This window comes from Rhinolophus ferrumequinum, chromosome 7 (assembly GCF_004115265.2).
Source record: "Rhinolophus ferrumequinum isolate MPI-CBG mRhiFer1 chromosome 7, mRhiFer1_v1.p, whole genome shotgun sequence".
In the NCBI taxonomy this organism is placed as follows: domain Eukaryota; kingdom Metazoa; phylum Chordata; class Mammalia; order Chiroptera; family Rhinolophidae; genus Rhinolophus; species Rhinolophus ferrumequinum.
In genome coordinates, this window is record NC_046290.1 from 41,166,969 (window position 1) to 41,189,559 (window position 22,591).

The 22,591-nt window shown below is 40.0% G+C and overlaps 1 protein-coding gene across 3 annotated transcripts in view; it reads left to right on the forward strand.

Annotated features, from left to right (window-relative positions):
• RGS7BP (regulator of G protein signaling 7 binding protein) overlaps window positions 1-22,591 on the forward strand; it is a 93,704-nt gene that overhangs the window by 64,424 nt on the left and 6,689 nt on the right. For 2 of the 3 annotated variants that reach the window (XM_033110764.1, XM_033110765.1), the window contains exons 4-5: window positions 10,874-11,021; window positions 14,087-14,157. In XM_033110764.1, the coding sequence (XP_032966655.1) occupies window positions 10,874-11,021; window positions 14,087-14,157 (219 nt within the window). Of the gene's footprint in view, window positions 1-10,873; window positions 11,022-14,086; window positions 14,162-22,591 lie in introns of those variants that run through there. The other variant, XM_033110766.1, reaches the window with a different exon arrangement.

Consider the following 22,591-nt stretch of genomic DNA (forward strand, 5'->3'; position numbering starts at 1 on the left):
GTAATGCGAGATTTGAAACAACCTCATAAACATTGGTATCTAATGTAAAGGACCCAAGACCATAACAAACTTATGCTGCTTGAGGAATGTAAATGAGACCAACTTCTGGAATCTAAGGGGGATCTGAAACCATCTATTATTACTCTATCTTCGTGTCTTCGTATGCCAGTTAGGAGGACACCATATTTATCGTTTTTTGTCAAAGCAGATGTCAGCTGAGGAGCAGAATAATAGCAATGATAGTAGCTTCCACTGAATGTATACCTTCTATTTGTCAGGTACTTTTTACATGGTATTTCATTTTTCCTTCAGCATCATTTCTCCCATTTTATAGATGAAGACCCCACGGCTAAAAGAGGTAACTTGCCTAAAGTCACACAACACACTTCTCCCGGTGCAAAGTTTGTGATTGTTCCTCTCTACCAGACCATTTCTCATTAAGCTACATTGGAGAAGGGCAAGAAAACATATCAAATGGAGAAATGAAGAAGAGTGTCATGATTGATTAAATTTTATCCACAGATTTGGCTTATTTAATGATTAGTGCGCATACCTCAAAATACCATGTTTAATGGCTAAAGTCCATTGTATTTAACTTCTTACCAAAATAGCACTAAGTTCAGAGAGTTACTTTTAAGATGGGAGGGAAAGTTAACTCCATAGATCATTTAATGATTTATAAAACATTTTGCTTGGGGTAAAGAAGTTTAATTCTTACTAAGAAATGATTATATTTAGTGAAAAAAAAAAAAAGCAGTATTCATGTGATACAAAAGGAGCATGATTTAGCCCTAGATACCCGTTACAAGAAAGTTGAAATGAATTAATTGTACAGTAAATACCACTTGCAGATTGTTCTGCTTTACAATAGAGGCCGGAAATGGCACAGTAAGAGCCTCCTTTCTAAATGTGTCTTCCGTTGCCTGCTCTTTTCCTGTGCTACAAGGGTGCCCCTGCATCTGCTTTCTCCTCCCCAACGTGGAGCCACCAAGATGGCTGCAACTTTGGGAGCAGTGATGGAAGTTTTGTGCCATAGGGAGCCCAGAGTAGGATTTAGGGAAGTGGGAGCGAAGGGAAGCTCTGTGTCTTTTCCAAATTGGAAAATGTTTACTTCCCCGTATATGGGCAAGAATGGAGCTCTGTATATAATTATTATTTTCCACTATGTGTTTTATGGCACTGTGAATAACTTCTTTCCATGGTATAGAAAAGCATTTGAAAGTACTTCTTAATATAGATAAACAACTGAATTAGTGTAACTTATTTCTATTTAAATTACATGCTTTTTAGACATGCAAGAGAATAAAAGCGATTACTTAACAAACAGCTTATATTTCCCGTTTGTTTCACAGTGCATGGAATTAAAAAGTACCTATCAGTTATGAAAATGCATGAGAGTGAGAATAACTACTTGGATAAGCTTCCATGCATCTCATGTAACCTGTGTTTATTTTGTTGTTCACAGTCAATATGAAAATTGTCCTGAAAGCTTCCCTGGGTGTAGTATCAGAGCAGATATAATATGTCGGGAATATAAAGGACATAGGAAATTTGCCCCTGCCATCAAGGAAATGATAGTGCAGAGATATGTTATTGCCTCAGAGAAGATTGGTTTGTTTTGTTTTGATTCCTGGGGAAACTTATGCAAATGTATAAAACTGACTTTGCTGGACACTAGAGGCCAAACTCAGGGCCTCCAAAGAGACACTGTGTATGACAGCATTCCCTTTGTCACTGGGAGACTGAAGACCAGCAAGAAAGCAAGAAGGAATGGAAGTGGGAAAAAGAAAGAGGGTGGGAAAAATAAGTGATCAAGAGAAGGAAAGTTGGTCTCTAGAGTGAAGTGTGGCAAAAGATCTCCACTCTAAATGACCCCAGCCCCATCTTCTGGGGTCACTGCCTAGGATTTCTCAGGCTGAGGGTGCTTTGCGGTGCTCTGAAGGCTGCCCCACAGTCAGATGTGTTTATATTCCTCCTAAACAACTGACCTTTTCTCACGAATATAAGAATAACCAGGCTTCCAAACTGGTATGTGCTTCATGGGTGGTTTCCCTTAACATTTCCTCAAACATGCCTATTCTATTATCCATAAACAGGCTAAAAATACATGGAAATCCCAAAGGAACTGGAAGCAGAAAGCTTTACAAGGCCCTGAGGAAAGCGGCCAACTTTTGGCTGTCTTAGTGCTAAACAGTGATGAAGCCAGCTTAGTGTTATTTCAAGGTGCTCTAAAGGCTCTCCTTCTCCCCCACCTCCATCCCCTCTCTGAGCCGATATTTGTTCACTGAGGACTGAAATTGATTTTTCAGGGGACAGAGATTTTCATTTCAGAATAAGAAGTGAAACGACTTTAAATGCATATTCACTTTCTTGGACGAAATAAAACTGACTTGAAGATACCATTTGGAAGCAGGTTGACCCCTTTCCTAAGAGCCCACCTGATGTTAGACAACAGGTGCTTGATTCTAAGGACAACTGGTCAAAGTGGGGAAGCTGAGGATGCAGAACTCCAACTGGCCACTGTCTACATTTGTGGGGTACTCCTCTGCCGACTCCTTAATGTGGTTCAGAAGAATCTATGAACTGACCCTCTAATCTCTGCAACCTCATCTGTCACCAGCAATGCCCACCTCCCCTGCCCTCCACCCCATACTCTGCCTGACCACACTCAAGGCACCTTGAACTACTTGAAAGAACCTTAACTTGCAAGTTCTTTCCAGTTGCGCCCTCTGCCTGGAACAGTTTACCCACATTACCCCGCCCCACCCCCATCTCGTTCACCTGGTCTACCTCTGTGCTTTCTGTGGCTTGTAACTTAGGTGGGACTTCCTATAGAAAGCTTTTCCTGGCCTTCCCAGGCTGGTTGTTGCCCACCCAGTGTGTCCCCCGAGCATTTCCATGGCACAGATTATAGCACGTATATATTGAGGGATAGTTGCCTGGTTTCTTATCTGTTGCCTCTCTAGATTTGATCACTCTCTAGATGTATTCACCGTTGTACCCTCAGCATTTAGCACAGTGTCTGGAGCAGAGTAGAGTTTCAATTAATAATTATTGAACAAGTGAGTGAATTGCTTTCATTCTCTATGGGTTGTCAAAAGAGAGGGAGTATACTTGGAGGAAAATCTTGTCTAGAAATGTTGGTCTAAATTCATGCATATAGTATTTTCCCTCCTACTGAGAATCCATTGAAATAATGAGGGGAAATATATAATGAAAAAAATAAATCCATATTATTTCTTATATTTGTCAGGATATAAGATATTTGCTGCATGAAACAACACCAAATCTCAAAGGATTAAAACAATAAGAGTTCATTACTTATCCATGTCACACTCCAATGCCAGAGCAGGAGTGGGGTGGGCAATGTTGCTCTTTTTATTCTCCACACCCATTCAATGGTCAAGGGGAGGAAAGAAAGCATTAAAATCCTCATATGGGAGGATTTTTAGGAGCCAATCTGTAAGAGGCATACATCACTCCTGCTTAGAATCCATTGGCCATAACTCTGTTACATTGCTCCTCCTACTTGTAAGAGAAAAAGAAAATAGAGATTGGCAAACACAGAACAATCTCCCATGCCCCTGAAAAACACGAAGAGTGACCAGAACTTTTGAGGAATTTTTCAAAGCTAGAAAGTAATTGGGATTGGATTGGTGGATATAAATAGAGGAAACCATAGCTGATAAGAAACTCAAGAAGAAACAAAAGAAATTCATACAGGAGAAAATTACTGCAAAAATGAAATCAATTCCAGAGCTACTTCAAACTTGGAATCAACAAATACAAATCACAAGAACTTGGAACTGTTGTCAGGGAGATTAGTGTTTGAAATTGTATCAAGGAAAAGCTGCGCTGCCCCACACTGAGCAACACAGAGCATCACTGCGTGCCCCAAGAGGACGTCTGCTGTGTGTGTCAGGACTGGGCAGCAAAGCAGAGCAGAGTGTGAAATAACTCCGAGTCCCTAGAAGGACAGCTGTAGAAGAAACAGAAAGTAAGCACATGACTCCACTGTTTTTTCCAGGATAAGCTATTCAGTAAATCTCATTGGAGTAGGAGCTTTAAACAGAAAACTCAGAGCAGGCATCAGGCTCCCGAAATAGGCCGAATGCCCAGTTCTCTTATCACTAGAGATGAGAAGCACCCAGAAGACAAGCTTTAAACACACATTGTCCAGCCAAACATCCTACCCCTTCTCCACAATAACCAGAAAGAGGATACTGTAATCAGAATGACAGGCAAACAGAGGTCCTCAAAGACAAATCTGAATAGATACATATCCAGGAAAGACTAGATTTTTTAGGAAAACCCAACACCCTGACAGGGAGATGCTAAATGCAACAAAAAAAAACAACGAATACTTGAAGAACAAATTTTAAAGTGGAAACGGATGAAGAATTTTAAATATATGTAATCAATAGTCTCAAAGAGACTTATGAGTCTCTCATACCCATAAAATAATAATTGTCTACAACAAAAAGGAAGCAGCCCGGTTTGTTGTAAATAAAAATGTTATCAACCAAATAAAAACTCAATAGAAGGATTACTGTTGGAAGACAATTCTCCTTCATTCTCGTGCATTTCTGCATGTCTGTCAAAGCAAGGCACTGACTGCCCTTTGTTTTACACTATTTTTTCAAGGATGTTTATTTAGTAAATGCCTTGGAAAATAGAGACAGTATCTCCCTCCAGAGCAAGGCATGCTTACTATTCAGTATAATGGAAATATTTCCCTCTGGAGAAAAAAGCAGACTTGCTCATAAAAGATTCAGGATCCCTGAGCTCAAGATTCCTCTCCTGTCACACAGCCCCCTGTGTTTACAGGTATTATCTGGCCCTTTTTGTGTCTCCTTGTGGGACTCAAGAAACCAACACTGATACTTCGGCTAGTGCTATTGTGTGAGTAATAAACTGTCTTTGTCTCTGACCTCAAGTCTCACGTCTGTTTCCAGTACCCATGAAACTGTCTGTGGCAGGCTAACTCACAGGTAGAGTGAAAATCTCACTCAGACCCTTCACAGTTCTTAATATTATAATGGAAACACTGAGAGCCTAAAATAGTGAACTAAAAGATCAAATCAAAGTATTCTCCCAGAATTCAGCTCCCAAAATAAATATGGAACATGGGGGATAGTTAAGAAACATAGATGATAGATCCAGAGACTCCAATATGAAATAGGAATTCTGAAAGAATAGCGATAATAGAGAGAGACAGATCATCAATAGAAAAAAAATTCCCAAACCTAAAGAAAGATTTAAATTGAAAAAGCCATAATATATCAGTGAATTACTCCATAGTCTACTTAATAATTACAAAGGGAAAAGGCTGCATCTACAATGGTAAAAGCTCACAGAAACCACCTTAACCAAGAAATCAATAATACTTTTAACTAACATCATGAATAGTGTGACAAACTGATTCATGTGCTTTCTGACACAATGTACTAAGAAGGATACAAAATCGCATCTATAATATCTTTGCCAAAAATGTTTATTCTGAATCTAGACATGTGGAAATAATCAGACAAATCCAAGTTAAAAGACATTCTATAAAACAACTGGTTTGGACTCTTCCTTCAATAATATTAATGACATGAAAGACAAAAAAAAAAAAAAGACGAGGATGCTGTCCTAGATAAAAGGAAAATAAACAGATCAACTAAATGCAGTGTATAATCCTTAATTCGATCTGTTGAGTTTAAAAAACAACTATAAAGGGCATTATTGGAATAATTGTGGAAATTTGAATATAGACTGTATATTAAATAATAATATTGCATCAAATTGCATTTAATCCTATTTAATCAAAGTTAATTTTTTTGGTGCGATAATTGTTAAGATGTTATGTAGGAAAACATCCTTGTCCTCTAGGAAATATATGCTGAAGTAATAAAAATAAAGTGTTATTCATGTCTGCAACTCACTCTTAAAAGGTTCATGAAAAAATATATATTATATATAATTTTCTATGTGAAACATAATATATATGAAACCTATATACATATACATAAACACACACATACATATATATAAGAAAGACATAGAAAAAAGACAGAGAGAGAGACTGAAAGAGAAAAGAAAATATGGCTAAATATTAACAATTGGTGAAACTAGAATATTTGGGTACCCACTGTATTATTCTTGCAAATTTTCTGTAGGTTTGCTAATTTTCAAAATTAAAATGGAAGGAAATTGATTGGAAATGCCAATCAAATGCCCAAAAAGATTAATATAAAAAGAACACATACCTCGACATATTTAAAAACCATTTCATAACTCAAAAATTTAAAGATTACATCCTAAAATTTTTTCAGAGAGCCATAAATGCATCGTATAATGCATCACTGGATATACATAGAAGATGAGAAAACAGTATCATCCAAGTTCTGAGAGAAACTTAGCTTAAACATAGATTTCTATATCCAGCCAATTAAAATTTAAGTATGAAGGGGGGGGTGGGCGGGAAGGAGAGAGAGGGGCAGGGGAAGTATTTTCAATCATATAAAGACTAAGAAATTTTGCATTGCACAGATCTCCTCTGAAATAATTAGTCAAGTATATGCTCCAACAAAATAAAAACTGAATCCAAGAAAGTGGAAGATATGGAACCCAATAAATGGTATACAAAGAAATTAAGAGTCATAAATATACAACATATGTGAAACAATTATAAGAGAAAACCATATTCAACTTTATACTCTTAAAAATGTTATGTAGTGGATGATCTTCTAGGCACATGAATTAATAAAATTAACTCAAGAAAAGCAAAAATTTTGAATAAACCATTAAACCCAAACAATACTGAAAATGTCATCAATGATTCATCCCTTACTAAAGGTCCAACTCCCAGATGGTAGTAACTTATAGTTTCACTTACAGTGGATTCAAAAAATATTTTAAAAAACAATGAAGGAGAACTTTACCTACCATATACTAAAACCATGATAATTAAAATGTCATGGAGCTAGCATAAAGATAAACAAATGAATAAATATGAAATAGAAGAGTATGTCCAGAAAAAGACCCACATTTATACTGGAATTTAACATATAAGAAAGAGCAGAAACATCAATAGTAAAGTCAGTAAATGGGTTTGGAGCAATTGATTCTTTATTTGGAATACAAATTTAGATCACTACATCATACCATAAGTAAAAATAAATTACATATGAATTAAAAGCTGAGCATTTTAAAACTGTATAAGTATTAGAAGAAAATATAGATAAAACATAAAGCCAAAGACATAAAGGAAAAAGATGAGCAGCTTTGATCATAAAAATACTAACTTATGTACACATACATTATAAACAAAATTAAGACATATGATAAGTTAAGAGATATAAGCAGTATATATAACATGGTCAGTATCCATTATATTGTATCATTTATTGTAAACAAGAACCCTTACAAATCAACAAGAAAGATAATCCCATTGTTTAAATGGGCAAATGATATGGATAGAAGTGTAAAAAAGGAGAAATATGAGTGGCCAATTAACATACAAAAATAAATTTTATCTCAATAGTAATAAGGAAATTAAAAATATAACCGCAATAAGATCTATTTTCCTCCATCAGATTACAAAAATTAAATATTGATAATATGATGACGTTCTGGCAACGGTGTGGGGAAATGGGTCGTTTCATTTACTGTTGGGGAAAGTGAAGTGTAAATTAGCATGAACGTTTTAGAGGTCAGTGTGTCAATATATATAAAATACAAACTGTGAGTACATACGCTTTGTCCAGTTTTCTATTTCAAAGGATCTGGCCTATACAGTATCATTCTACAATGATTCTATTTCACTTGGGGGGAAAGGGGCAATGATAATACTGGCATATTGTAGAGAAAGGGAACAATTACAAACTAAATTCCTTACTACGGAATACTACTCGATCCATTTAAAAGCATGAAATCAATCAACACGCACTCACATGAAAGTATCTCTAACCATACTAACATGGCTAAGCAATTTGTACAACAACATACGTAGTATAATTAACTTTTTAAATGCTATATTTCTATTGAAATCCTACTATGTATAAGGCTTGGCTCTTCACAGTGGGCTTCTAGAATTGAAGAAAACATGGAGTTCCTAGCCTCACAGACTATACATATCTCGTTTGGAGATGGGAGAGGAGGGTGGGGTTAGGGAGGGCATCCATAAACCACTTAACAAATACATTTAGTTAGATAATTTTTGATAGTGATAAATTCTGTAGTGGGAAGGGATGCCCAGCACAAAAGTGTTATCAATAAATGACAGCAATTATCTACTTGCAGAGAAATCTTGACTCCATATATATTCTGGGTTGAAAAACCTTTTACATTCATATTGCTCTCTTCTGTCTTTGAAGACGTTTCAGTCAGAGAAGATACAATATGATCAAAATTCTGCAGAGATTTTGTCAAGTGACAGAAAGTACTAAACTGCAAGTCCAACATCCAAGGTTTCCATTTGTGTTCATCCACATTAGAAGAGCTAGATCTAGTCACTAAAAATGAGGATATTACTGGCCATTACAAGCTCATAGGCATGTTTCAGGAATACATGAATAGTTGTTTAACTTTGTAAAAGTTATAGAATGGTATTTGTCTTATATAAGTAGAGTTATTGCAGGCAGTAAGTATAAACAAAGTGGTTGTGGATTGGATTCTCTTCACGCCTTTCTTGTAAACGGTGTATATGTGAAGAAGGTAGAGAGAGGACTCAAAGAAGAAACATTACACCAGCTTGTTTCCTCCACTGTTCTCATTGGAATAAAAGCTTTGGGCTCTATAGTCCTGACCAGAGAACTGGGGCCACTGTGGCCTCAGAGCCCATAGAGCAGAGAATTCCATCTGTGAGTGAATTGTTTTGCTACCATACTCCATTCTCCGAGGCATTTCAATCCCACAGGAGTGTAACATGAGCCACATATGCTTTCAGATGGCCCTATCCTCCTGAATTTTGAAAAGCAGAAGGCTGTTTGGGGAGAGCCCCTCTTTGTCCCTCTCTCAGATCTCAGAAGCCCTGGCTCAGACTCCCATCAAAAGGCTGACCCTGCCCAGAGGTGGGTAGCAAATGGACTGCATTTGCTGTACTCTACCAGGAAGCATACTACAAATGCTTTTAAGAGGTCAATGCCCTCCAACTGTGAAATGTAATATGCTAAATTATGTGCTTAATTAATTTCTACCCAACAGCATACCATAATATTAGAAAAGCAATTCCATTACTCAGGATCAATGTGCATAAAATACACACAAAAGGATTAAAAGCTCTCATCAGTTAAACTGGTGTTTGTGCTTTGGCTGAATATTCAGAGGTCCGTATCTACTATAGGCTGATGAATGGTGTACAGTTAATTACCACTTAATTGCTTGTCTCTTTCTCCTTGTGTTGCTACCATATGGGTTAGCAATTACAGGGATGAGATTTTTGCTAATTCCCTTCAGATTAGGAATCAAAGGGGAAAGCTTCCTGTTAGATTTTACTATGAACAACCATCCTCTTCACAAGTTTGTTTCATTTTCTGTTTATTTGTTTTGTTTCTAAAAAAACATGCAAAAACAATCCCACCAGGATTAGGGAAACTGAGTTAAGAGGTAACCAGGTGTAATTGCTGTCTCATGAATATTCAATGACATGGGCTGTAGCAATTTCTTACCTAGTCTAAAGCTGTATCTACATAATACAAATAAAACTGAATGAACAAGTAAAAGAAACAGTATAGCCATCCTTTTTTTCCAGGCTACATAATTTATATAACAGCGTTGTATTATTTGTATAATTTTTTAAATCGTCTATCCAGCTCTTTACACTCCATGAGACAAAGACTATGTCTGTCTTTCATCTCTATATCTCTAGCATCAAGACCAATACCTGGTACTTAGCTGACATTCAACAAATATTTGTACATGAGTGACTGAATGAGTGAGTGAATGAATGGCTGACAAAGGTAGGTTTAAACCCTAGTTCTCAGGCCTCGCAGGCCATTCCCTTGGTACCAGGATACCCGAGTGTGAATGCACAAAGGTTCAAAGCAGAAAAAGACATTAACACAAGACACCTGAGCCACGTCATTTAATTTCATACAAATTATGGCTGAACAACTTTGGAGATTTGTTGCCAGAAAAACGTTGATTTATTCACTTGAGATCAGTCCTGGTAAATACAAGTCTTAGTGGGTTCGCAGTGCATTACTATGGACCGCTCCCCAGGACATGGCACTTCATGGTCTCAGCAGAGTAAGGCTAGATCTTGAGTCCTGGCTCTTTCCTCATAGAAGGATACACAAAAGAAGCAATGGACGGCAGGTCCAGTCTCTGCACTTTCCACAAGAGAGCCTGTGTCAGAGTCAGAGAGAACAGCAAGAGCTCCCATTCTTCCTGCTGGAGTCCCTGCTCCTGGCCCTCTTACCTGTCCCTGCTCCTGAGGACCAAAAGCAGCATGGTTTCCCAGATTGCATCCCCCACCCCAAGCTAACCTGGTCAAACTCACTAAGAAAGAGTAACAGAGCACCAATATTCCATCAAAGACAGGGCCCTTCCTTTTATTTTGATCTTCAGGTTGCATTGACCTCAAGCTATCTTTCCCAGAATGTTGTGAAAACATGCCACACACACACACACACACACTATATATATATATATATATATATAGTGTGTGTGTGTGTGTGTATATATGTGTGTGTATATATATGTATACATATATACACACACATATATACATATACATATATAAATTATTTTAGTATTTGGAAAGTTATTAGTGTTAATGGAGTATTTGACTCAAAGCATAGCCAACCTTTGCAACGACATCTTGGGTATGCAACTTGCATTTATGATTTCTTATCCCCTTTTCTTTACCAACGCCCCCACCCCTTAGGAAAGGAGCCTGGCGGGGGAACCAAGAGCTTGGATAGCAAAATTGAAGAGAGTGCTGAAACACCTGCTCTAGAGGACTCCGCATCATCCCCCGTAGATATTCAGCAACATTGCTGGCAGGTTTCCACAGACATTGAGAACACTGAAAGGTAAGTGGGAAGGTACCCTAAATAGACTGCCAATCCTCCTCCACTTAATACTTTTCGGGGCTACAAGGAGTCAAGATTTTCTCAGAAACAGCTCTCAGGAAACTGAGTTGTGGGAAGGGAACGGGTCCAGATCCTGCCGCGGAATAGTAGCACGAGAGCGGACTCCCAGCCCTGCGCTCACCCACTCCACCCCATTGCGTCTCCATGGAAATGAAAATGTGCCTCCTTGGAAGGGGAGCAAGTTGGATCTACATACCATCACAGCTCTCTCACTGGGCCAGGTACCCAAATTATGCAAAGAGGCCTGCTGTAAATTCTCGGATTTCAGGTGCATGTAATGGCCTGCTTAGCAGCTGCCAGTCAGGGGCGGAGCGTTCTGTCTAGTTTCCTGAACAGCTTTTCATAGGACTGACTCCCTTCTCTTCTTCTCCCGGAATGTAGATGATGGCCCCTTAGTGGTCAAAGCGAGTTAATGCATTTGTCTTAACAAACAGTTGCTCACTATCAGAGGGAGTTTCTTGGGAAGAAGAAATTCTACAATGATTCTATTTCACTTGGGGGAAAAGGGGCAATGATAATACAGTAAGTGTCATGTCTCATCTAGATGCTAAAAATGCCATTCCATGAGGCAGAAGAACGAGGTCCTTGTTTATTGGCCTTCACACTAATATCTTGTCCTTTGCTGCTAATGTCCCCGGGAGTCAGCACAAAGCAGCTGAATGAACGCTGGGCAGTTCCACCAAGTGCTCTGTGCGTGTGGGGTTGAGTCATTGACAAGATAATGAACATTTTATTTTTCTTATTTTTAGAAATGTAACACACAAGGGCATTTATAGCCATTGTGGTTCTACTTTCAGATTGTAATATAATTCTAAAGCTAATTACCAAATTTCTGTGTTTATAGAAAATTGAAGCATGTGGTAATTATGTACTATTAATAAAACTTGGATTTTGCATAAGCTTGAAAATCCAACAATTCAAACAATAAAGCTGTTTGGCACGGTTTGATAGAACTATAGACAAATGATGAGGGAGTGATTTATCTTAATTTATAAAATAGAAAATGCTTTGCTCTATTCCCAGGAAGAAATATCTGCCAGACTGCCATGGTCAGGACATAATCCATCCGCAAAGCTTTTTTCCTTTTCAGAAACCTTGCACAGAAGCTATATCCAGGCCCTGTACGCTTGTAGAAAACAAGTTACGGCTGGCAATCAGAATAGGAGAATATAGCCCACAGAGTGGCAGTGTTTCACTTCTGCCTAAAAGCCTGGATTCAGGTTCAAGGAGATCGGAATGACAGAGTCGGAGACACATAGACCTGTCTGGGAAGGTGGTTTCCTCAGTTCCTCTGTGTCTCTGCCCTAAGAAGAGATCAGTGGCTCTCAAACTGAGCTGCACACTAAAATCGCAAAGAGGGCTTTTGAAAAACGTTGATGACTGAGTCCCACTGTAAACCAACCAAATCTGGCTCTCACGGGGCGCGGGGGGGGGGGGGGGGAGGGGGGGGAGGGGGGCCTCAGCATAAAGTAATTCTCGCCTGTAGCAGCCAAGGCTGAGAATTCGTGCTTTGCAGGAGACCGTGCCTCAATCTCACATATTGCGGTCCTAGCCCTTTCCCACCTTGTGCCTCCCACAACCCAACCATCCCATCTATCCTGGGGAATGTTATAGATTGTGTCCCTTGCACTTCTGTCCTCCTTCTCCCTCCGCCGCCCCTCCCTACTTCTCCTTTTAGAAACACCCTTTGGGCCTTGTCAGCATGCAGTGCCCCATTGACACATCCTCACAACTGGGGGAAAGCAGTCTGAACATTGTTACACGTGTATTTCTACCGATCCACAGCTGCTTCCCCCTCCTTTTCCAATCCACTCTTCCTTTTCACCTATTAGTCTATACTTAAGGAGGAGACCCCATGGGGTCTCTGGTCTCCCTAAGACAAGTGGTCCTCAAACCATGCTCAACAGAATAGTTGTGTTTCATGAAATGGACAGAGGAATTTTAAACCTCTAAATTTTAAACGGTGACTCTCTTTCCTCAAATGGCAGAAGAAAAATCTGTTCACAGATAGATTTTCCTCGGATTTAGGATCATCCTACCCCCAAAGTTTCTTAAACTCTTGGTGCTTGCTATTGCTTGCCTATTCTAGAATTAATTGAACGATGTATGTGCTCTTTTCAATGAAATCTACCACTATCCCCCGGGATTTTAAGAGTGCTGATTCCATTGGATGACCACCTCAACATGTGGGGAATCACTGTGCCAAGGATTTGAAAAGTCCAACTTGCCCCCCCACCCCAGACTAGCAGCCCCCTAAGATGGCGTCCTACTCTATAGTTCTGCGGTTTTTATGATCATGCATACTCTGAGATGAGAGAGGACGTTGGAGGTGTGCAGTGGCACACATACACGTCAGTGGCTAGAGGAAGGCCCAGCTGTTCCAGGTGCCCCTCTCTCTCCATCTCTCTCTCTCTGTTTCTCTGTTTCATGCGCTGACAGTTTTAGAATTTGTCATACTCTCCCATCATCCCAAGTCAGTTGAATAACTGTTGGTCCTATAAATGCTTAATACTTGTGCTGCACCGAATTCCAATCATGGTAAATTTAGACAACAGCGAGTGAACCTACACAACCACAATAGCTGTCTGACCATAAAGCCTTAGAGCACCATCACCCAGCCTCAGCTTTGCCCAGGGTAACCCTTCCCTCTGTTATTCTAGTTGTGTTCCGTTTGCCTCCCCTTGGAAATCTGAAGTATTATCTTCATGATCAGAATCTCCTCTCTAATCTCAGCCAGGTCCAACGGAAGACAGAGATGAGGGCTCGTAAGCAGAACGCCCTATGGAAATGTTTGCCAGAGTAACTCTCTTCCCTTCCAGAGCCAACCTATCTCAGATGTTTTTCTTATACAAGCAAAATAAATTCAATATTTGCGTGTTGGAAACTAGAGCTAGTGCAATTTAATCACAAACTTTTGTCCTTTAGTTGTCTCATAGAACAGCGTGCATGAGATTGCATTTCAAAAATTTACAGCTGATTATTTTTTCTTTTTATCAATTTTACAGAGACATGCGAGAAATGAAAAACCTTTTAAGCAAACTCAGGGAAACTATGCCTTTACCACTGAAAAATCAAGGTGAGTCTTGCCATTGCTTTTTGAGGCAGAGGATGTTTTTAACATGATAACCTTGGGTCTTGTTTCTAGAGGAATTAAAGCAAGTTTTGTTTTGTGTTTTTTTTTTACACAAACAGTAGAAAACACTGAGCATACATTTGTCTTTCCTCAAGAAAATGTGCTAATGAGAGTGGAGTCCCTCAGGTGAACAAGTTTTGCCTGAGGGTAGCCGAGATATACTCTGACCTCAAAACAGACACCTTCTCCACTGGCCCTGTCAGTCAAGAGCATTGATTTATTGCCCATGCTGTGGAAAGCACTATACCAGGTGTGGCAAAAACAAAACGAAGGAAGACTTGGTCCTTGCCTCTAAGGCAGGGGTGTCCAAACTTTTTTCAACGTTTTTCACCAAGGGCCATGTGCGGTAAAATACACAAACAGCCGGGCCACTCACTGGAGGTGCAGTACGTATTGCCTCACCTGGTTTATTTAAGTAAACTAAATATATTTTTGGGATTTGCTGCGGGCCAATTAACAAAGGATTGCGGGCCGCAGTTTTGACACGCCTGCTCTAAGGAGTTCATAGCCTAGTGGAGGAGATTTAAGACTACTTCCAAAGGAAGTTCCCTGACATCTACACATTTAATTATCTAAAGAAATAATAGTAATAATTAACATACATTGAGAACTTACAGGGTGCCACTGTGATTATGCAGCCCATTCCCACGTGGTTTCCATACTCCCAGGCAAGTCTCTGATGCCAGCTGGGTGTCCTACAATTCAACTGAATTCTGACACGACCTGGAAATAAAAGCAGATCCCACAGGTTAAGGGCTTTGTCCTAGAAGATTGCCCCCACACATACACACTTCAAACACCAATTGCAAACCCAAGTTGTCACCTTAATTTGCTAGAGCCGCTCACAGAACTCAGAGAAAGATGTTACTTACCAGATCACTGGTTTATTATAAAAAAGCATAACTCAGGAACAGCCAGGTGGAAGAGATACATAGGCCAGGTATGGGGAAAGGATGAGAGTTTACACCTCTCTCTAAGTGTACCAACTCTCCCCAAATCTCACCATGCTCACCAGCCTTGAAGCTGGTGGAACCCCAGCCTTTTGGATTTTTATGGAGGTACACAGGCGTGATGGATTAAATCATTGGCCGTCGGAGCTTGAACTCAACCTCCTGCCCTTCCCTCTCCCTTCCCTGGACAGGACTGAAGGGTCCAACCCTCCAACTGGTTCTCCCGGCAACCAGCCCCCATCCTTAGGTGTTTTCTAAAAGTTGCCTCAGTAACATAAAAAAAGACTCCTTTTGGGCTCTGGTCACTTAGGAAATTTCAAGAGTTTTAGGAGGTCTGTACCTGGAAGAGGAAGATCAAATATCTATTTCTTATATAAATCACAATATCACAGCCACTATTCTTAATACTGTAGATTATTAACTTATTTAATTCTAATAACACCTTTGAGAGAATTGCTATTAATGTTTCCCAATTTACAGGAAACTGAGGCACAGAGAGGTTAACTAACTTGGCTAAGGTCACACAGACAGTAAGTAGAAAGGCTGGATGTGAGCCCAGGCAGGCTCTCTCCAGAGCTATCCTATAGGGATATACATCCTAACACAGAAAGAGAATGGGGATATTCTCCCCTTTCTCTTACATAGAATGTAAGTTCTTTGGGGAAGGGGCCTCGAAGCTTCTGTTAACTATTGTATCTCCAATACCGAGAGTGATTCCTGGACCATGAACAATAAATGTTCGTTAAATCTGGACCCAACTTTGCAGCCCCAGGGTCTGAAACTATGTACCAAGGACTAAAAATAAGCACTTTTACTAAGCATAGGTGGCCGGAGCAGCCTTAAGTGAAGCATCAGTTTCAGAGAGTGGTACACAGAGGGTGGGAAAAAGGTTTTTAGAAGCAAGAAAGAAAGTCCTTTGTTTCCACTGAGCAAAGCCTGAGGATGGGGGAGCAGGGTGATGCCTGCTTCTGAGCAAGGATGGAGAGGATTTGGCAGCAAAGATGGAGCGCCTCTCAGCTCAGGGAACAGCGTGGCAGAAGGTGGAGAAGTGGAAGTGAGAACACCAGATGAAGATGCCAAGGTGTGGCCTGATTCGAATGGATGGAGGCAGCACGTCAGAAAATAAGAGGCAGGGGGTGCAGTGCATCAGTGAAACACCCCCTGAAGGGCCTGCTGACCTGGACTAGCTGGCATGAACCATGGGTGTAGCGTCTTGGAGACCTGTCATGTTTTAAGAAAGCAGTGTTTTACTATATGTGACCCCAGCATGAAAGTTTGTTACTAGAAATAAGCATGGGTTGGGACCAGGGACTTTAGATTAAGGCTAGCTTTGCAATTGAATGCTGGCTCTGCAACTTACCAACTTTATGCTCTGGAACGAATTGTTTAACTTCTGGAAATTTCCATTTCCTCATTCCTGAAAAAGAGATAATAGTATCACTTAGTTCAGAGAATTGTTGTGAGGATTAAGTGAAACAATCCATGCCATATATCTACTACTGACCATTCAGAGAACAAACATTCAACACATGCTTTATTGTTGTTGTTGTTGCTATTATTTACCAGCTGGCCCATCCAACCCAGCTCAGGAAAAGTCCAAATCATTATCAAACAGAACAATCTCTGCTCTGAACCACTTGCTCTGAAGCTAACTGTGGGTAGCATAGTCCATGAAAGTTGATCTTCAGCCTGAGGTTCAGAACACTGATCCCCGAGACTTTGGATTTGGGGCTCATGTCTGAAGCTATCCTCAGTTTCCTAATATGATGTTTGGCAAGTCAACCCCCATCAACAGCTCATGGGCTCTCACTGTACTTCACATTCTGCTGCCAGGAGAGTGACTGCCCAGGGTGCTGCAGTCGGAATTTTGGGTATGCCACATAGCCTCTGTTCTAAATCAAGCCCTCTGAAACGTTCCCTCTATATTTAGGGAAAATTCATCCAGCAGTGTTTGAGCCATGCATTAATGGAAAAAGAGAAATTTCATTTTATTTCCTTAAGACATTTTTATCATCATAAAAAGTATAATAGAAATATTTTTATGTAACGTTGTAGTACTTTTATAAACAGAAAAATAATTTGATTTTAAATACCTTTTAAATATAATAGTAATTAAAGATTGATACTGTGAGTAACAACATGAATGAAAAGGGAGTAGTCATTGAAATAAATGATCCCAAGGACCTGAACCCTGAATCCATTTGGGGAACGAGAAGGAAAAAGCTAGGAGATGCCAGGACTTCTTTAGGAGGGAGTGATGCAGCAGAATTGTAAAATAATTTTTTTTAAATTGAGGTGAAGTCTTGTGGGGAATTCAGGTTTCTTGATTTATGAGAGAAATGGGAGACCTTAGCATGTAAAGATACACCACTGCTCTCTACATGTTTACTGGGTACTCACAGCATCATGTCACTGTGAGCTGACCTGTGGAGAGGGGCGGATGTGAGTCTGGACTGCAGGGTCTGAGAAGAGCTGAAGGAAGGAGAACAAGCCTCTTAAGTCCCTCTGGGAATATTTTTTAGCAGATGCACATGGCACTGTTTTAATGAACAAACCAGCCAGATTGCTCTGTCTGACTATATATATATACCAAGCTAGACCATAAGGACTTCCCCAGGACCTGCCTGACGTCTTTCCAGGTGATTCGTTTACTGTATAGCGAGGTTAATATATGCAGGAAATGGTATTGGGTAAAATGTAGAAAAACTTATTCCAGTTCTTTTCTGTTGGACCTAATTGACAAAACACAATACTAACCGGATGAAAATCATTCTAGAAAGCCATCTGTTTTCTTTCTGGCTTCTTGTTTTCTTTCTCTTTTTATTCCATTTATGTGTGTGTTTGAAGCAGAGGGGGGGGGAAAGAGGAAAATATATGACTTCTGGTCCCTCTTTTTCCTTCCTCAAACCCTGACCATGTGAAAATCCTGCCAGGCAAGTGCTAGGAGAGCCTACACTGGAAATGCTCAGATACCCCTGTTCTCCAAGCTCCATCCTAGTGCTCGAAAAGGAACTGTTCCACATTTATTTTAGCATTTAAAGGTTTAATCAGATCTTGCCCCCTTCCTCCCATAAGCAAAACTTGACAAGTATTTGCTTTAAATTGATTTTCAGTGGCAAATAAAGGTAGACAAGAGGAGGAATTTTAATGGTTAGTGATTATACCTTCGTTGTAGACGTCCTTTCCCGTCCTTCCAGCTGAAGATTGGAGACAACGAGGAGCACAAAGGAAAAGCGAGCCGCCCTTGTTTGCTCCCAACACTGTCCAGACCTCCTGGCTCCCAGCCCACTAGTCTATCCACTGCTTCAGCACCTCTCCTGTCCTACATTCTGGGTCACCGCAGTGCTGTAGGGCGCTTCATTAATTATGATAGTCTTGCTGTGTCAAATGGATTACAAATAGAACCACCTGTGGTGAGCCCGCAAGGTTACTGACAAAAGCTAAAAGGAGATTGGAAAGTGAAGGACAAGCATCTTCCAAATGCATGTTGTAATCAAGCAAAAAATGGCAGAAACAAATTAAACCCGAAAGACTGTTTCACCTTTTCTAAAATTCCAACTTAATGTATGCTGTGGGGTATGTTGGCACACTTCATTCTTGCCTAGAATTTGGTTGTTGATACATTAGGATCACCCTAAAGTGGATCCGCCAGGAACTGGATCTGTTCTAGAATGGGTACCCTCCTGTAGGCAGTCCTATTCCAGACTAAACTGGGTCTGGGGACAATGCCCCAGACTCATACTCCTGATCCACTGCCATCTGGACCCCCATAGCCAGAACCAACCAGGTCTTCGGTTAATGCAGTGGTTCTCAAAGTGTCCTTTAGGAACCAATAGCATCAGCAGGTCTGGGAACTTGTAAGAAATGCAAATTCTCTGGCCACACCACAGACCTGCTGCCTCTAGAGGAGAAGCCAGCGATCTGTGCTTGAACAAGCCCTCAGATGATACCGATGCGTCTTGTGTTTGAGAACCACTGGGTTCGCTGAAGGTCTCTTTTTTTTTGGGGAATGGAAACTTGCCAACTGCAGTTCTAATACAAGTACTTCTCTTGACTTTACCTAAGAGCTTAGCTTTAAATTCAAACACTCAGTTTGTTATTTGAAAACTCATTTTTATGTCCTTCTGTTTTTTAGCATGTCACTTAAGTAAGACACCTTTTATTAGCAAAAGAAATTTGAGCAATAGACACATTGTGTTATTGTGCCTTAGGGGACTCTGGTGTCCCTAGCTTTAGAAGTATCCAAGGATGAAACACTGAATGACCGAGGTTTGAACTTACTGATGACTGAATTTCCTACTCTTCTTTTCTCTCACTTTTTCCTATGCTTCCCTTCCTTCCTTTCCCTTTCTCACTTTTTATTTTCACATTTAAAACTGTCCAAAGTCACAGTCGTCTGAGACTATGTACTTTGGAGAAAAAAATGCTACAAAAGTCTCAAACATTCGCAATAAAAATCAAAAATTTCCCAACAATGTCAGGTGAATTAGCCCAGAAAGTTTAGAATGAGTGGGGAAACAGTCCGTTTACCTCATATTCCTTTGGCAACCCTTTACTTCAGAGACAGGATTTCAATCAATGTGAAGAGACATTTTTTCTTGGAGTTGAATTCGCTTCAAACTATTCCAGGCATACTTACTGCTCCGTGAATTTCAGCATTTACTGCAGGTGTCAGCTTCCTATGGTGTAGAAAGCTGCTCTGACTTTCTGCCAAGAACTTTTGAGCTTTTGTGTCACCTCAGCCTTAGGTGATGATGTGACAAGCTCTGAGCTGGGCAAAGTTGTCATAAATACTCTACAAAGATGCCCCAAACCAGCAGCCGTCCTTAATAGGCAGCCTGCTCTTTGCTTAACATCCTGGCACTTTCTTATCAATCCTAACAATTCCGATTCGCTTTTGAGTGCTATATATGCTTATGTGTGTGCGTGTATACACAAAAGAAGACTGAATGGGGAGAATTTCAATAGTACAAAAGGTTTCTAATTCACTGTAATGAATGCACAGATACAAGGGTCAGTCTTGATACAAATCTCATATCTGTCTATAATACCTGTGTGCTTTTAATACATAAAAAAAGAGAGAATGGGAACAAACATACCACCACAGCAGACAGATATCACAGCACACACACGCCCACTTTCTTTGTAAATATAACATTATAGTGGACATTTCCTCATATAATGGAAACCAGAACTGCTTCTTATAATTTATAAATACCAGTTAGGTCACTCCCCAAATCTCTTAAATGTTTGGAGAAAGGGAAAGATATATGGGAATTCAGGAAATAGATCTGCTAAGTCTTAAAGAACTAGACATACAAAGATTTTTCGTCCCTATAAATATCTTCATAGTTTGGTTGATTCTGTTCCAAGGGAGCATTGAATTCCAGATGAACTTGAGTTTCAGGAAGTATAGTCAGTACGCAAAGAGATACTGAAAAGTAAAACACTTTACCCTTCAGAATCTCCTATGTCTTTGCCATGTCTAGTTAGGTTAAGTTCATTGCTCATTTGGTAGTTAAAGAAGTAAGAGTCCTAAAATGGTGAGAAAGTAGGTTATCTTTCTGTTCCAAATATATCATGATTCATCTCTGAGAGATTATTCTGAGAAATCAGGCTTATATATAATATCTGAGATTGCTTTCAATGTCTTAACTATTTGGGGCAAGTTTAACTATGAAAGAGAGATGTCCTATTTTTAGCTCTCAAAATGTTGACATCCAGATCATAATGAATTATATTTCACTATGTAAAGGACAAAGAGAATCTTCTCCCCACTGCCCGCATGCTAGCAGAATATGAATCTTAAGAGAGGATTTTAACCTGTGGGGACTGGGAGAGTGGATTGTTTTTTATTAATTTGATGTGCCCCGCTGGGGCGCCCATTTTCATCCCCATCTCCTATTTACTACTCCAGTTCCATCTAAATATACAAAGTAGTATTCCACGCCAAGGAACACTGTCACCTTGGTGGGTGATGCTAATTTATTTAAAAGTATGACACCTGAGAACCTTTGGGGAAGGGGAGGAAAAGCTTGGGCACTTGCTGGACACAATTTATGTAAGAGGACCAGAAAACGAGGACGCATTGCTGTCCTTGACAGTTTCTGAATGTCTAGGCTCAGTGATCAACAAAAAACAACCCTGATCTACAAACCAGTTTTATTGAGGTGGGATACATTCTTCACTTTGTCCATGTCTTCATCTAACTCCTGATTCTGGGCTCTTTCTCAAGGTCCCGTCTGCTCCAGGTTAGGATGAGGAAAGGAGAGAGCCCCTTAGCTCTGGTCTGGAAGGGCAGTGCAACTAGTCCTGGCAGAGTTTAGATCCATAACCGTTGCCAACACCAACTAGCCATGTGGTTGCCCCTAGGTCCAGTCTGACTATGTCCTAGTACTGCCCTAGTTGGCAGATTCCAGGCTATTTCCTTGTTGTCCTTCTCTAGCCTCTGGGACCCACACTGGCCAGTTCTGCTCCAACACAGTATTTCTACTCACCCTTTCTTTGGACTGTACTATTTCCTAAAAACCCACCTCATTAAACCACATTTGGTTTACGGGCTTATTTCTTCCTCTACTTGTCATCATGCTAAAATTTTCAGATCAAAACATCAGAGTTCCACAGCTGGCAATTTTCTCTGGATGCCCTTGTTACAGAAATCTATAGAAAGCACTAGGGAAAGACTCAACAAGAAGTAGTGGAAACGTCTTCCTGAGGCATGAAGTAAGTGAATGGAGTAAGCGAATGAAATAAGGCAATGGCCCTACATAAAGGGAAATAGTTAATAACAGCTGTGTTTACTGAGTGCTTCCTCTATGCTAGGCACCAAGCAAGGTATCTACCCAAGCTAAATGTTTCTCATTGATTATTTCATTTAATCCTCATCTATTATTAAACCCTATTTTACAGATGGGAAAACTGAAGCTTAGTAAGCTTAAATTATGTGTTCAAAGTCACAGAGCAAGTCAATTTTCAAAGTGACAATTTTCTGTGACTTTTATTCAAAGTCACAGAGCAAAGTCACAAGCAAAACAGCAGAGGCAAGTTTAGGAAAGAAGCCAACCTTACTCCAAAGCGTGGGCTCTTTCTAAGAAGCTATACTTCTCCCCACTGATAGATTACCTCTACACAGTTAAACTTTAATCCTAAACAGTGCTTCTCAGCTATGGGCTGTTTGCCCCTCCTGTAGGGAATATTTGTTCATATCTGGGGACGTTTTTAGCTGTCACAACTGGTGGGGGTGGGGGTGCTACTGGCATCTAGTGAGTAGAGGCCAGGGATGCTGCTAAACATCCTACAATGTTCAGGATAGCCCCCCACAACAAAGAATTATCTGGTCCAGAATATCAATAGTGGTGATGTTAAGAAACCTTGATTCAAAAGATGGTGGATTTTTAAAGCCAATTCATAAAAAGAAGGTTTTGTCT